The 13,952-nt window shown below is 38.7% G+C and overlaps 1 protein-coding gene across 2 annotated transcripts; it reads right to left on the minus strand.

Moving 5' to 3' along the window:
- Positions 1 to 1,026: 1,026 nt before the first annotated feature.
- On the minus strand, positions 1,027 to 13,952 carry LOC103720972 (uncharacterized). 2 transcript variants are annotated; one of them, XM_039128799.3, is made up of 6 exons: positions 13,216 to 13,952; positions 12,921 to 13,132; positions 7,612 to 7,900; positions 7,446 to 7,531; positions 7,262 to 7,353; positions 1,027 to 1,827 (listed from the first exon to the last, which is right to left on the minus strand). In XM_039128799.3, exons 1-6 carry the CDS (start codon positions 13,576 to 13,578, stop codon positions 1,583 to 1,585), a joined length of 1,287 nt encoding a protein of 428 aa, XP_038984727.3. In that variant the 5' UTR covers positions 13,579 to 13,952; the 3' UTR covers positions 1,027 to 1,582. The 2 variants fall into 2 exon arrangements, with proteins under 2 accessions (XP_038984727.3, XP_088578120.2); XM_088721994.2 differs by having other exon boundaries at positions 1,027 to 2,169; positions 13,216 to 13,892.

The raw sequence follows: 13,952 nt of genomic DNA on the forward strand, positions 1-13,952 counted from the left end.
CGGGGTATTTTGATGGCCGTCAGTGCCTGCGCTGTCCAGAAGAACTCTGACTTCTCGTTTAATAATAACTCATCTCCCCTTCAAGCTTATCCGTTGAAATCGATGGCATCAGTGCGAGAGTCCCCTTGACTCACCTGATGGGCGACCTTGGCTCCTGACGACTAACGTGGGCAATATTTTACCGCATGGCTTTGACTGCATCTGATAACCGATGGGAATCATGGACTCGCATCCATTCTCATGCCTTCATAAGGAACACCAACAAGTTTCACGAGGGTTGAACATGATTCCTCTCACACTTCTAACGAACGGCGTCGTGCACCTCATATAGGCCCATTTTTTAGAGGCGAAACAGGATGCGAACTCGCCGCAACGGTGCTTGTTGCGCATGGGTTCTCACACAATTGGGGTTCACGTTTCGGGTACACGCGTAAAGCTCACCAATGTGAACCTATATTGAGGTCTTCTTATCTGGTAACGCTCGACATAACCAGATAGATCTGTCAACGGCGCTACTTTCCATGGCCTTCCGCAAACAATGTGAAACGATGACATCAAAAACCATAAATAATAAAAACAAAAAAGAGTAAAAAGAAATACAAGCAATGTCACGACAGCACATAACTCTCATGTAATCACGTTTCTCTATTTGGGGATGGGGTCGATTCAGCACTAGCAAATGCATGTAACAACTTGCCTGTACCTGTTTAGAGATCAGACCGCAAAAGGACTTACAAGTTAACGCAACAATTTGCCTGTACGGGTTCAAGAACCAGATCCCAACAGGACTTGGAACTTTCTTGCTGGGTAAGGACATGCAAGAACTTCCGAGCAATGACGCTTATGTCCAAATGCAGTTTACTCGGGGAATTTGACACCCAATCGAAATTTGACACCAGCCAATACTGTAAACCTGGAAGAAACAATGCTCGAGAGCAGCGTTCTCACACCACTATTATCATTACTCCACATGGCAGGCATGCCACAGATGATAAAGAAAAAGCAACTTAAGTTTACAAAAACAGATATCTAAATCTAGTTTTTAATGCATTTAAAAGTTATCATCATACTACAAACAAAGTCAAATTGAGATGGACAACAGAGGGGCATCATTAGATATGCCAACAATGCTAATTTAGGCACAGGTTGCTGACTTATCAGGACATACAAAAAAACTCGCGTCCATTTATTTGGGTATCTGTGCAAAAGAACCACACAAACTTCCACCCCTTTTCTGCCATCATCCATCATATCCCATCAGATTCTGTAAATGACGCACCTTCCTTCCACCAATTTTTCTTCAGGTTTCAATCCGTCTCACGTAAAAAGTCCTTTTTTTTGGGGGAAACTTTTCCATCATATGAGATCTTAATTCCCATTTCCTTCCTTTTATTTTGCTTTTTTTCCCCTCTATTTTATATCAGATGTCCTTCCATTCTACTTCTGTAATGACCGAACGAGACACAAATGCAAAGGCCTACTAAAATAATGATGGGCCTGCAAGATGAGTAACCATCCTACCTTCCACGATTAGCTGGTTCCTAATGAAATTTAAAGGGAAATTAGAAGTACTCCGTAAGTTTTATCTCCGGCATACACCATGTGAAGCAAAGAACCGGTAATCCGGGTGATCAACATGGTATTGACGCAGCCAGTCATCAGCTGCTTGCAGCAGGGAGTTTACAAGTTGCCTCTCACCTCCACTAGGAGTCCATATGGTACTTTTGAACTTGTAAGAGGCTAGACCAAAAATAGGAAGAGAGATCTTCGGAACACCCTCAACCCCCCGAGGATAGGTAATTACAGGACCAGGGGCACTACCAGCACCTGCAAAGGTAGAGGACAAATGAACAAATAATACAAGCATACAAATTAACAGAAAAATAAGATGCATTTAAACTCAGAAAGATGACCAAAGCTCAGCTAACAAGTCTAATCAATGTGCCTCCCCTTGAAAAGAGCTAGTTAGTTTCCAATTTTCTTTTCTTTCGTCCTTTTAATTATTGCCAAGCCTGTGGTTGTGTGGCTACTCAAGGAAGAAACAGAAGTTCACGATTAGAAATAACTGGATGATGCAGGTCCCCCAACCACCATTTTTTTTTTGTGAAATTTCAAAGGATGGTGCAAATATGATAATACATTCAAAGGCACCCTTATCCACGTCTTTTCCTGAAAAAGTAACTTGTCATATTAACTGATAAAAAAAGCTACTAATAAACCACCAAAGAAATAAGTTCCACTTGATGAAAATTCTTTAGAGTGAAAGAAAATGAGGATCTTCTGCAGAAGTCATTTATAGAGATATTGATGTGTCTGCATCTTATTTCCCACAAATTATATAGGATACTTTATGATATGCATGTACTCTAAGTGAAATCTGGAAGGGTTCTCTTATAACCTCCCATTTCCTAAAAATAACAAGAAAGAATTATATGTATGGCTCTACTGCATTAATGGCATTAGACCATGCAATGGCTATATAATTTTCTATATACACCTTTTGTAACTTTTCTAGTGTTGGAGAATCAACTTGTCATGTCAGCTCTCTCTCTCTCTCTCTCTCTATCTATCTATCTGTGTACGTGCGTGTGCACGCATGTGTCAAACTTTCTATGATGCAAGAAGTGAATCCTGTCTGCATATATAATATGTTGGAACAAAAAGAAAATATGCAGAAAGATTTGGGATTCATGGACAAAAAAAAGGGATCTACTCAACCTGTCTGTGTCAGAAGAGCAAAGAGAACACAGGGAACTATACTGAACCTAAGCATAAACTCAAAATCCCAGATACAGGGAGCCACAATAAATTCTCGGATAAATTATTCTGAACGTAAAGCATTTAACTTTCACAATAAAAGATCCAAATTCATGGTGAAACTTATAAATTTGAATAGGCTGGATTAAGACCCTGTTTCTGGTTAACAGATTATGAGAAAAAATGAATACAAGATCCAACACGTTACCCAAATTTGTGCTCATCCATTCACTTTTAAATTTCTAATAACCACTATTTATTATTTGCAACGACATTTCTGTACATGGTTGTCAAGATAATGTGGATTCCAGATAATAACAGCTTTAGAATTCTTTGTTCCCTGGTTATGTAGACCTAACAACCAGGGTGGTGTCAAAATAATTTACTGCCATGCAAGAGATCAATCCAGTGCTTGGAGTTAGATTAACTTGTGCTTCCCAACACTACATATTAAAAGCATAAAGAGTGTGCTTCCATGAACCATAAATTGAAATTACATAAACCACCTTAAAATTCAGGTCTTCCATGAAGGAACCTTTGAAGATGTGATGACCAAAATGGTCTTACTAATAAAAAAGGTGTAACATCCAAAAACAGTAGAGAAAATTAAACAGCAGGTGAGAGATTAAGTATATCCCCAAGTTACCATATTGAGAGATGTGATTCTAGTTATGGCATCAAGTTCTTGTAATTTACCTAGTTCTTTCCTCTTAAAAGGACAAAAATTCCTGGATAAATTTTGGGTAAGAAGGTATGTTTGGAAAAGAAAAAAGAAAATTGAATGGCTTTCAGCTTTCAGTAACACTGGCTTTCTACTGCAGAGATCAATTTTAAGTGGCCACCCATATGAGAAGATTCTTTACTATCCTTTTTCATTTTAAGTTAAAGGCCCCATAAAACCTAGATATGACAGTATCTTTTCCAAGACTAGAATAGTTTGGACAGCAAAGGAAAGCCATGGAAGTTTAAAAACAGGCAAGGTAATCCATTTGATAACAAAAATTTGCTGATTTTTTAATATTTTCTCTCATATACACATTATGTTCATGCCTTGGATGCACCATCTTTTGAAAGAGTGAACCTCTCTGATCTAGTGAAATGATATTCTTTCCTTCTTTTAAAAATATGATCCGGGGTCAGATTTGAACCATCCTATGGTGGACCAGCAAATTGATTGGGGGAGCATGCTCAGCAAAGTTCGCTGAACTGTGCTGCATTGGCCGATTCAGGGTGTACTGAACCGAATCCGGGGTCAGATTTGAACCATCCTATGGTGGACCAGCGAATTGATCAGGGGAGCATGCTCAGCAAAGTTCGCCGAACCGTGCCGCATTGGCCGATTCAAGGTGTATTGAACTGAACCGGTCGGGGACCGGCATGGTTCAGCCATTTATTTCGTTTTGGCTTCCGTGCTCAAATAAAATGAGAGAGCGCCCTTCCCGGCTCGGAAAAATTGAGCGAGTGCGTCTCCTTCAGCCTAGAACTCTCTTGAGAGTGCCCCCCACGCCCCTCGCTCACAAGCAACACGACACCCCCCCCCCCCCCCCCCCTAAATGCCTCTCTCACTCTCTCTCGCACTCTCTCTCTTTCTCTCGAGGTCGGGTTAGGATTTCCCTCACCCTCCCTCCCTCTCCTTTTCCCCCTCCTCCCCTCCCTCTCCCTCTCCTCCTCCCTCTCTGGCTCTCCCTATCGATTCACCCTGGAATGGCATAGTATGGAACTATACCATGTCGAATCGGTCTCCAATCAGTACCCCCCTATGGTATCGGTTCGACGAGCCTTGATGCTCAGGATATCTGTTTCTATATGTGGATGAATTCTTTTTTAGCATGAAAGGAGGTATAAGAGAGAATGAATCTGAGCAACACTGCAAAGATTGGAGCACCAGGACGGGCAATCCATAGAGATGACGAGAAGATATAAAGATTCCTCAACATTGATGCATTTATGTTTACATTTAGACATCAAATAGGATCAGAGTGTTTAGGATTTAACCATTTAAGATCCAACGAGGACCATCGGTAAGTCATAGGATTTGAAATTTCCACAAAAGGACGATTAGAAAATCATTCATTTGAGACCTAGATAAATCAAGACAATCCATCCACAAACTATGCAACAAATTATTCACACATGATAGAAACATCACCTTGCTTCATCTAAAAATGGATCTAGCAAATCAAGGTAAGCAACTTTAATAGAAAGAAGCAAAGATTACATGGCTTGGTCATATAGCAAACAAATTCATATATTTTAAAGCTATATCAACTGATCTAGGAGGATCACCGTTCTCGATATGAACTACTTTGGCCACTATGAGTATTCAGGAGGATCACCAAACTCGATGTGAATCATTTTGGTTACTACGAGTATCCAAGAGGATCACCAAGCTCGATATGGAATACTTTAACCACTATGAGGATTCAGGAGGATCACCAAACTCGATGTGGATTACTTTGATCATTACGAGCGGGGCTGGACAGAGTTCAAGAGCGAGATCTACCACATTGGAAAGCCGAGCCACAGACCAAATTTCTAGAGGTCATAATTTGGTCATATGATGCTCGATTGAGATGATCCTTTTTTTTTTGAAATTGGGTATCTTTTCGAGATCTACAACTTTGGGCCAACCTCCTAAAAGGTTGAATCGGATCAAAATTTTATCGTTTAGGCCCCGAAACAGGCTGGTCAAATCAAAAGTTTTCTTTTCGGGTAAGACTTTGACCAGACGTAGCTCTCTATCCGATGACAATTCCGCGGAGCGATAGAAGACAGAGTTGATGTAGAAGTCGAGATCTACCTCCTCTAAATTTTTATTTTTTTTCTACTATAGATGTCTATTTTAGAAAAAAGTCCTGAGATCAGAAATTGAAATCCAACAAAAATTGTGTTAGGGAGGCTATGTACCTCGTTTTTTTAAGGATCAATGAAAGAAAAAGAGACTTAAATTTCTAGTTTCGAGATTTTTCCATCTTCTTCTAGTTTTTCTTTTGAGAGATTCAAGTTGAGCGAGTTGAAGAAAATCTTCCTTCTCTCCGATCGGATCATCAACGGAATCTAGATTTGACAAATTTTGAACACTCTCTTGGAGAGATTTAGGCAGAGAAAGTGAATCAATGTGATAAATGTTATGGCAAGACTTCAGGCCGAGTCCTCCACCCCCCTCCCCCAGTTTTTTTCTTGCCACTTATATTTTTGTATCTTCCATGTTCTAATGTTCCGCATATTATGAAAGTCAACTATACGTCAAATGAAGGACCCAATCAACTAAAGAAAGAATACTGAACGAGAATTAATAACATTCCAAACAAAGGAAGATGAGTTAGGACAAATTGTATTTCAAATTGTTAATGGAGAAAAATATGGTCTCAATTGGGCATATAATGCCATAAGGTACACTTTAAGAGGCTGCTCCATATTAGAGCTTCCTAATTTTGTTACGTTTTCTACAGTTATATGTCTATACCTACATGTACATGACAATCAACTAGATCTAACATGAGAAAACATTGGTAGGCTAGGATCTTACCAACTACAGAATAGGATTCCATAAGCAAGTGATCCTTTGTTTTGTTTTGGTGTATTGGTGATCTTATGAATGACATGATAAAAAACTGATAGAAAATTATACCTTTGCCCTTTCATCATGCATGATAGACTACAAGCTTGGGGACTAGTATCTCTTACCTTATGCACTTATTCATTTGATTATGAAGCCAAAGTTACCTTTTCTCTCTTCTTAAAAATTTGACCACCAAGCAGTCTTAAAATTCCATTGCAAAATCAATCATCAAGATCAATTTTCATTAAGAGATAGGTTAAACTGGTAAGATAAATTTAACAACACTACTCTATTTAGAGGACTTATCCAAGGAATAGGAAACAGCAGCAAAGTGGTAGCATATAACTAACCCCATGTTTATTGTTTATATCTTGATAATTATATTTTTATTATAAAAAGGAAGAGAGACATCATAGGTTCAGTAAGGCTTTCATGTTTGAAGGGCATTAGGAAGTGAAGCAACCATTTGAAATGCATACATAAAGTATTCAATGGGGGTTTCTTGATGGGTGCCAAGTGTGAGAAAACATCCTTAGACAAGGCCTTTCGAAATATTTATTTCACTCACGAGGTCTTCAATTTGACAAGTAGCAGGCTTGTATTTGTTGTTGATAGCTAGTCTATTTATGACTACAAAAAAATCGAGTCTAGCCATGCATGACATCAGTGGTGGCCAATTTATAAATATAGATAAATCTCAATCCTTACAGGACCCAGCTTGTTCCTTCCAGGTGCATCTCAAGAACACGTTAGCCTCGAATGGGAATGTCTTCTATATGTGTTTTGTGAGTCTGGCTTCAAGAGGCCTCCTTCATGTATAATCTTCTTAATATTAATTTTTTATTAAAAATTTGAAGGTTAAAACAAAGCATACCAAAGCCTTAATATATACATTACTCCAAAGATGCATCTTCACTGGCATTTCACAAAGATAAAAGTTACCTCTCACTGGCGTAGAAAGATAATGGAAGGTGAGAAAACAAGCATCCAGATCCCTTAGTGTTGGTCCAGTTGGTATCCGGTATATAGGGTACCTGCAACATTTCCAAAGTTTCAAGACATCAACAAGCATCTACCAATTGCCAAAGAAAGATAGCATATGAGTTGAACAAGAAGCAAATCTCACCATGCCACAGAAATCCAACTAGATGGCAGCAAATCACAACTCCTAAGTGTCTTTAATTCAGGAAAACATCGTGCAAGAACAGAAACCTAGAGGTAATAAGACTGTCAGCAACAACAACAATGTTCAATATACATTTGACTGGTCAGTAACATGAGAAAGAGCATACCTTATCAGCCAATGGTTCCCGAATGTATGGAGGATCCTGTTCAAGGAACTCAAAGAGCAAGCGACCTTGAGAATTTCCAGAATCACCATCATCACTTGAAAATCCTTCTTGTGAGACTACATGTTTCTCTTTCAAAGACAGCCTATCCATCCTTAAATTGGAGGTACTAGTAAGATGGTTTGGACTCCATGCCCTTGAGTACTTCAAGCCTTTTTCATGTTCATAATCACTGCTTCCATCACTACTAGAATCTCGATAATAATCACCATCACTCTCCTCGCCAGCTCGCCTGGTATATGAGTCCAATTAGACACAAAATTAGATATACTGCATCCAGGGATGTAATTTAAAGAATTATTGCAGACAGTTTTTCTCTCTTTTCTAAAAGAAAAGAAATGACATCAGAGAAAACATAAATATTGCTGTTCCATGAAAGTTAAGAGATCATTAAGCAGGTAAAGAACCCATGTTTCTTAGGGCCAGAATAAAATTCGACACGGTCAGATCATAACTTGTAACATGCACTGAGATTTTGGCCAGCAGGACTATAAAATTATTTTTTATTTTGGGAAGAGACCCACACTATAGTACACTATTCAGCATCCACTACAGAGGTTAAAAGTCTGGTCCCAAGGACTAATTGCATTAGCATTTAGAGTACCCTTGGCAACAATACCAAAATCAGCACCCAGGGACTATTTACAATAACTTTTTCTTTTTTTTTTGAATCAACAGTACAATTTGTCCAAATCTATAAAAAAATGTCAGTTCACATAAATAACTAGTAGAATTACAAAATTTCTTTTACTTTTTTTTTTTTGGGGGGGGGGGGGGGGGGGGGCGCATGGAGGGACGGGGGGTAAAGACTTTTCACTACAGCACCCTATTTAGCTTCCACCAGGGTTATATATCCTATCCCAAGGTGTAACAGAAAATAGAAATTACACTAACCTGGCATGTCCATGACAAAGACAATATCCAGAGAAAACATTTTTTATCCTGGCATGCCCATGACATACTTCTCAAAAAATATAAAAACATAAGAGACTCAGATGACTAAAAGTGTTCAGATAACAATTATTTACTTGTTCATACCCTCGGTCCATGTCGTGAATTTGATATTCATTTAAAAAAATTCTTTTCTTGAAACATCACCAGTTTGGCCAACCTCTGGATGGACAATAATTGTGCATAGAACTAGGATGGCTCCATTTTGAACTGTTATTGCCTGGACCAGTTTACTAACACTGGCTTATGATCAAACCACTTGCACCTCGACTGAAGTATAGAACATAACCAATGTTACACATAGTATGTAATATGATTTTTGATATTCTTACTTCTTTGTAACTGTTCATGACTCAGTATGTTTACCCTTCCAGCATGTTTTATTTTTCATTCAAAGAATTCTAAGTATATTCCAATGTATTTATCATTATGACTTAGACTACTGATCTACTGTGTTAAAAATAGTAATAGAATCAGCAGTCAGTAAATAAATGCTTTATATTGTATCATTAAGTTTTCCATATCTACAAGGTTTCTATAGTTTCTTATAATTCTGGTTTTCACTACAACATGAATATTTTGAGTCAATTTTGTTCAAAACTATCAAAAATCCCACATTTGTGCTGGTCAAGGTCTAGCATGTCATGGTACTGTCATACAAGTCGATATGCCAGCCGAGAAAGTCTGATGCCTAAAACCATGCTAAGGTTTATAGAAAATATGCTTTGTGATGACCAGCATGCACCAACATGAACTAGTTCATAGGTAGCTCATAGCTCACTTATTATGTGTTTGTGTGCAAGGTAGATGACAAACAGTTGATTTAAACAGGTCAAAACAAGAAAATTCATTGCCACAATTAACGTCAAAAGAAAGGGAGCATCCAGTCATCCAAATAATTCAACTCTTGACCTAATCAGCATATGTAAAAGATCACTCGATGTGCTGGCTTTTGAGACCATCACCAGCAATATGATAATTCTCTTAGCCATTTACAGAAACAAATAGATTCCCAAATTTAAACATAACTTACTATTAGTTAATTTTCAAGATAACACATCAATGAATAAAGTTATGGAGGGCAGAGTAAAAAGATTTTGATGCTTGTTGTCAGTATGATATAGATTTAAAAGTAGAGAGGTGAAAAATATACTAGTATACTACAAATAAAATAAACAAGTGGGAGAGCTAGAGAATCCTCTTTCTGCAGATCATACTCATCATGATTCAGAAGATCTTCAAATGGGTCCCAGTTTCATCACAAGGAACCAGTTGTTAGAAGTATAAAGTATGCAGTTTACTTCAGTTAAATTAGACAGGGCTTCAAAAATATGCGGAGAAATTGCATGACAGAAATAAGTCAACATTTTGGATGAGAAATAGATTAATTTTCTTTAAAGAAGACTTATTCCTATGAACTATTAATGAAGCATATTTGCTAGATTTCAAGCTAATTATGGGAAAGGGTGATTGTATAGCAAAAAATTGCCTTGAATACAATATGAGATAGTCTAACAACTTTCATACAAGATGAGAGATGAGTGGCTTCATGCAAGGAACTATTGATAAAAAACACAAAGTGGCTTCATAGATCAAAGAAAAGTTTTGATGGTATTCTACTAGTAAAACATCAAGCAGAACCTCCAATACTTAGCTTAAAACATAAGGACAAGGAACAAGTTCCACTAAGCACTAGATAAGACAGACAAAAGAGAAGAAAAGAGGATTTTGAAGTTGGCATCATTTTTATATGAGAAGTGAGTCACTTGGATAGCATTAATCCTACATGTTGAGTGGCAACATTGTAAATTAAGAAGGGAGAATGAGAAGAATACAATCATTCCTTCATGAAAAAAGATACAGAAGTGGAGCACATGGTGACCGAGTTTACTCTAATATACAAAAAGCATAATACTCATCAAAATGAAAGTTCTATGTAAGTTAATAGGGATGTTGTTCAAAAGAACCTAATGAAACCAGACATACACCTTTCTTGTTCAGCAAAGAAACTCAAGTGTGTCATGTGACTATAACATATTTTGAGGTTCTCCATTAGCAATGTGCAATGGGAGCTAGTTGATATAAAGCTGACCCAATGACAGCACCTCATATGACCTCTTATGCCAATTAGAATTCTACAAAAAACCAATAGGCAAAGAATACCTATCCTTTCCACAACCAGGGGCAACAAGTCAGTTTGCAACTAAGAGAAATGAAGGGAGGTAGAGAAGATCATTCTCATATACAGCTCAAGCCAACTCAGAAAAGTCCAATTTCCTTCATGGCAAATCAACATAAATCAGGTCCAAAATCACCAGATGATGACTTACGAAGAAAGAAATGGATGATGGCCTTTGATTCTAATTTCTTGCAGGTCATTATAGTCCGTTGCAGTTGTTAATTAATTAGAACAAGGCGGTCATCTTCAACAGTTCAAGCCAATTCATTAATCCAATGGAAGTAGTATGAATCAGGTCAAAGATAATGGATGAAAGCAAAGAGAACCAGTGCAGGAACATGGAGCAATTCTGGGATCTAATTATGGCTTCAATTTAAACAATTAGGGGTCAATTTTTTGTCTTTGTTGGGGTGATCTGTCATTTTAAGTACTAACTAAATAGAGGTCAACATATTTTATCTCATGGGCCAGACATGACTTATCTTATCCATAACTAACATGCAAAATTCCGATATGTGAAGAATTCCAACAACGAACTCTAACAAAATGGAAACCAATCACTTTGAACAGAGGCCTTGAATGGTGAACCCCTGTATTTGAGAATTCAGCTCACTTAGCATTAAAAAGAGGACTGGGCAAAATAACAACAAAACAATGCAGATGTAAGCCTTTAGGCGTCATCAGGGGCAAGAGGCCACCCCTTTCTTGTTATTCTTTTAATTCCTTTTTCATGTGGGGCCAATGGTAAGCAGACAAAAATACCTATACATTTTTATGTAATTTTATCTTGGCCATGAGGCAAATTCCATATGTAAATATCTTGGCAAAGAAGTTATACTCAAAGTATGGAAATGGAACTTTACAGTCAACTACTTGCATTCATATAATTACTTTTCCTCCATAAAATCTTTATCATTAAAATTCATTTAACTATAGGTTTAATCTAGTTCAGAAAAATCTACAAATCTGATTCCCTTCCCTGCAGAGATGTGTTTCTTCCTCCTCATAGCTTGCTTGGATAATCCTGCTGGATCCTCAAGATTGGAAATATGATTTCTAATATCACAGAATATGAGGCCTGGCCTGGCCTATGTCAATCGAATCTCTCCCAGCCTATTCCCACAGGGAGAAAAAAAAGAGAGCTCATGAGGTCTCTTTTTTCCTCCCTATGGGATTCAAGCTAGCCCACTTCGAAGGTATTCCTATTAATTCTGTGAATATCAGCATGCCTAGCCTGTGGTCCCCTGAATCCTGCTGGATTGCACATGATTATCGAAACAGGCCCTTAAGCTACAAAAATTTCATATATGAAATATTATAAAGGTCTGGTAGTTAATCGGTTCCAAAGTATATTTCTAATCCATGCCAGCTGTATAATATGCCACCTCAGCATACTCAATGACTGTACAACAATCTGACATTTTAAAAGAAGAGTGTCATAAATATTTACCTATGGCATATAAGAAGATGGTATATTGCTAATCCAAAAGAAACATGAGAAAACATTAATGATGAAGCACTACCACCACTCCTTTCCACAAAAAAACAGATCCAAGAATGTCAGGTATGTAAATAAACTTCTTTCTTCCATGAATCCCAGTACAAGTTCTGCATGATGAATGAAAAAACAAAAATGTGTTTGAAAGGATGTAAATTGTCTCCTAGCATTAAAAACTTCAAAAATATAAATCAGCTATAGAATAACCTGCACCCACCATCACAAACATTTCTAAGCACTGAAAACCTCTTCAAAATAAGCAAAGAATACAAGTAATGTTAGATAATGGAAGCTTTTAAAAAATGAAGGCAAAAACAACAGCTGCAAAGCACCAATCAATAGCGTTTAGCACCCTAATTGCTTCAATCCAATCAACACAGATTTTCCTCCTATCAAAGGAAAAACTAATTGGGCGAGGCATGATATCAATAGCAGACATTTCAAGAATCTGCATCACATCACAAAAACACTGCACCATGACAAAACAGAAAGAAAACTAGAAAAGCAATCAGACAAGCCAAATTAAAACTGCAGTATAAATTCATTTAAAGAAGCAAGAAAGTTGCTATTCATGGTCGAACTGAAAGACATTCAAAAACCCAGAACTGGTGCAACGTTCGATACCTAGAATTGATGGATGGCGTACTTGATTCACCGTATAACTGAATGCCTGACAAATACGGCACATAATACTGAACAACGCTATCACTGCCATTCAGAACCAGAGGAACACCGGCACCATACGCGCTCCACTCCTTGAAAGACTCCCAGAGATCCCCCAAAGCAAAATACGGCCTGAACTCCACATCGCAAGTCCTCCAACCCCTCATCCTCGTCTGAAAACCAATCAGACCTAAATAACCCCCAAGATTGAACCAAGAATGCCAAAAATTAAAAAAAGAATCTACAACGAACAAACCTTGGAAAGATACTGAGCCGGGACCGATGGAGTTGTGGACTCCAAGAACCGATGTAGATTACAGGGAGAAGTTATCGCCGCGGCGGCTGGTGACGAGGCGTGCGAAGCCACCGGCTTCGACGGTTCTTCCTCCAATCTGGCCCGCTCCTCCGGCTCCCGGAACTCCGGGACCACCACCATGGCCTTGTCGTTCGGAGCGGGGGGCGGGGCGGGGGAGGATCCGGCGGCGGCGCTGTTCCGGGACTTCTCGGGGCCCTGCTGGTAGTGCTGCTGGTGGTGGTGGCGACTCCGGCGAGCCCTGACGGGGTTGTAGAACAGATCCTCGCCATGGCCGCGCCCGAACTGCAAGTCCGTTCCCAACATTTGTACAAACCCTAGAAGACTAAAGAAACCCTAATTCTAGCGGCTAGAAATCCCAATTGAACCCTAAAATCCAATTGGAGGCGGCCGGAGAAAAATCCGGCGGGATTGGTAACGGAAAACGGCAGAACGAGGAGAAGGACGGGAATTCGAGAGACTTCAAGAGAGGAAACGAAACGGAGAAAGGGGCACAAGAGCTGCGATCTTTGCGTCGATATATGAAACGCAAGGAGAGAGAGATCAAAGGAGACGGAGAAGAAGGGGACGAAGAAGGGAATCAAATTGGAAGGGGATTAGGGATTGGGATTAATTAAGTGGAACGCGGTTAGGATAGCCAGCACCATTAATACGTTTTCTATTGCCGGGGTTTCGATTCC

This window comes from Phoenix dactylifera, chromosome 5 (genome assembly GCF_051530095.1).
Source record: "Phoenix dactylifera cultivar Ajwa chromosome 5, Ajwa_hap1_PhDact_Kaust_v1.1, whole genome shotgun sequence".
In the NCBI taxonomy this organism is placed as follows: domain Eukaryota; kingdom Viridiplantae; phylum Streptophyta; class Magnoliopsida; order Arecales; family Arecaceae; genus Phoenix; species Phoenix dactylifera.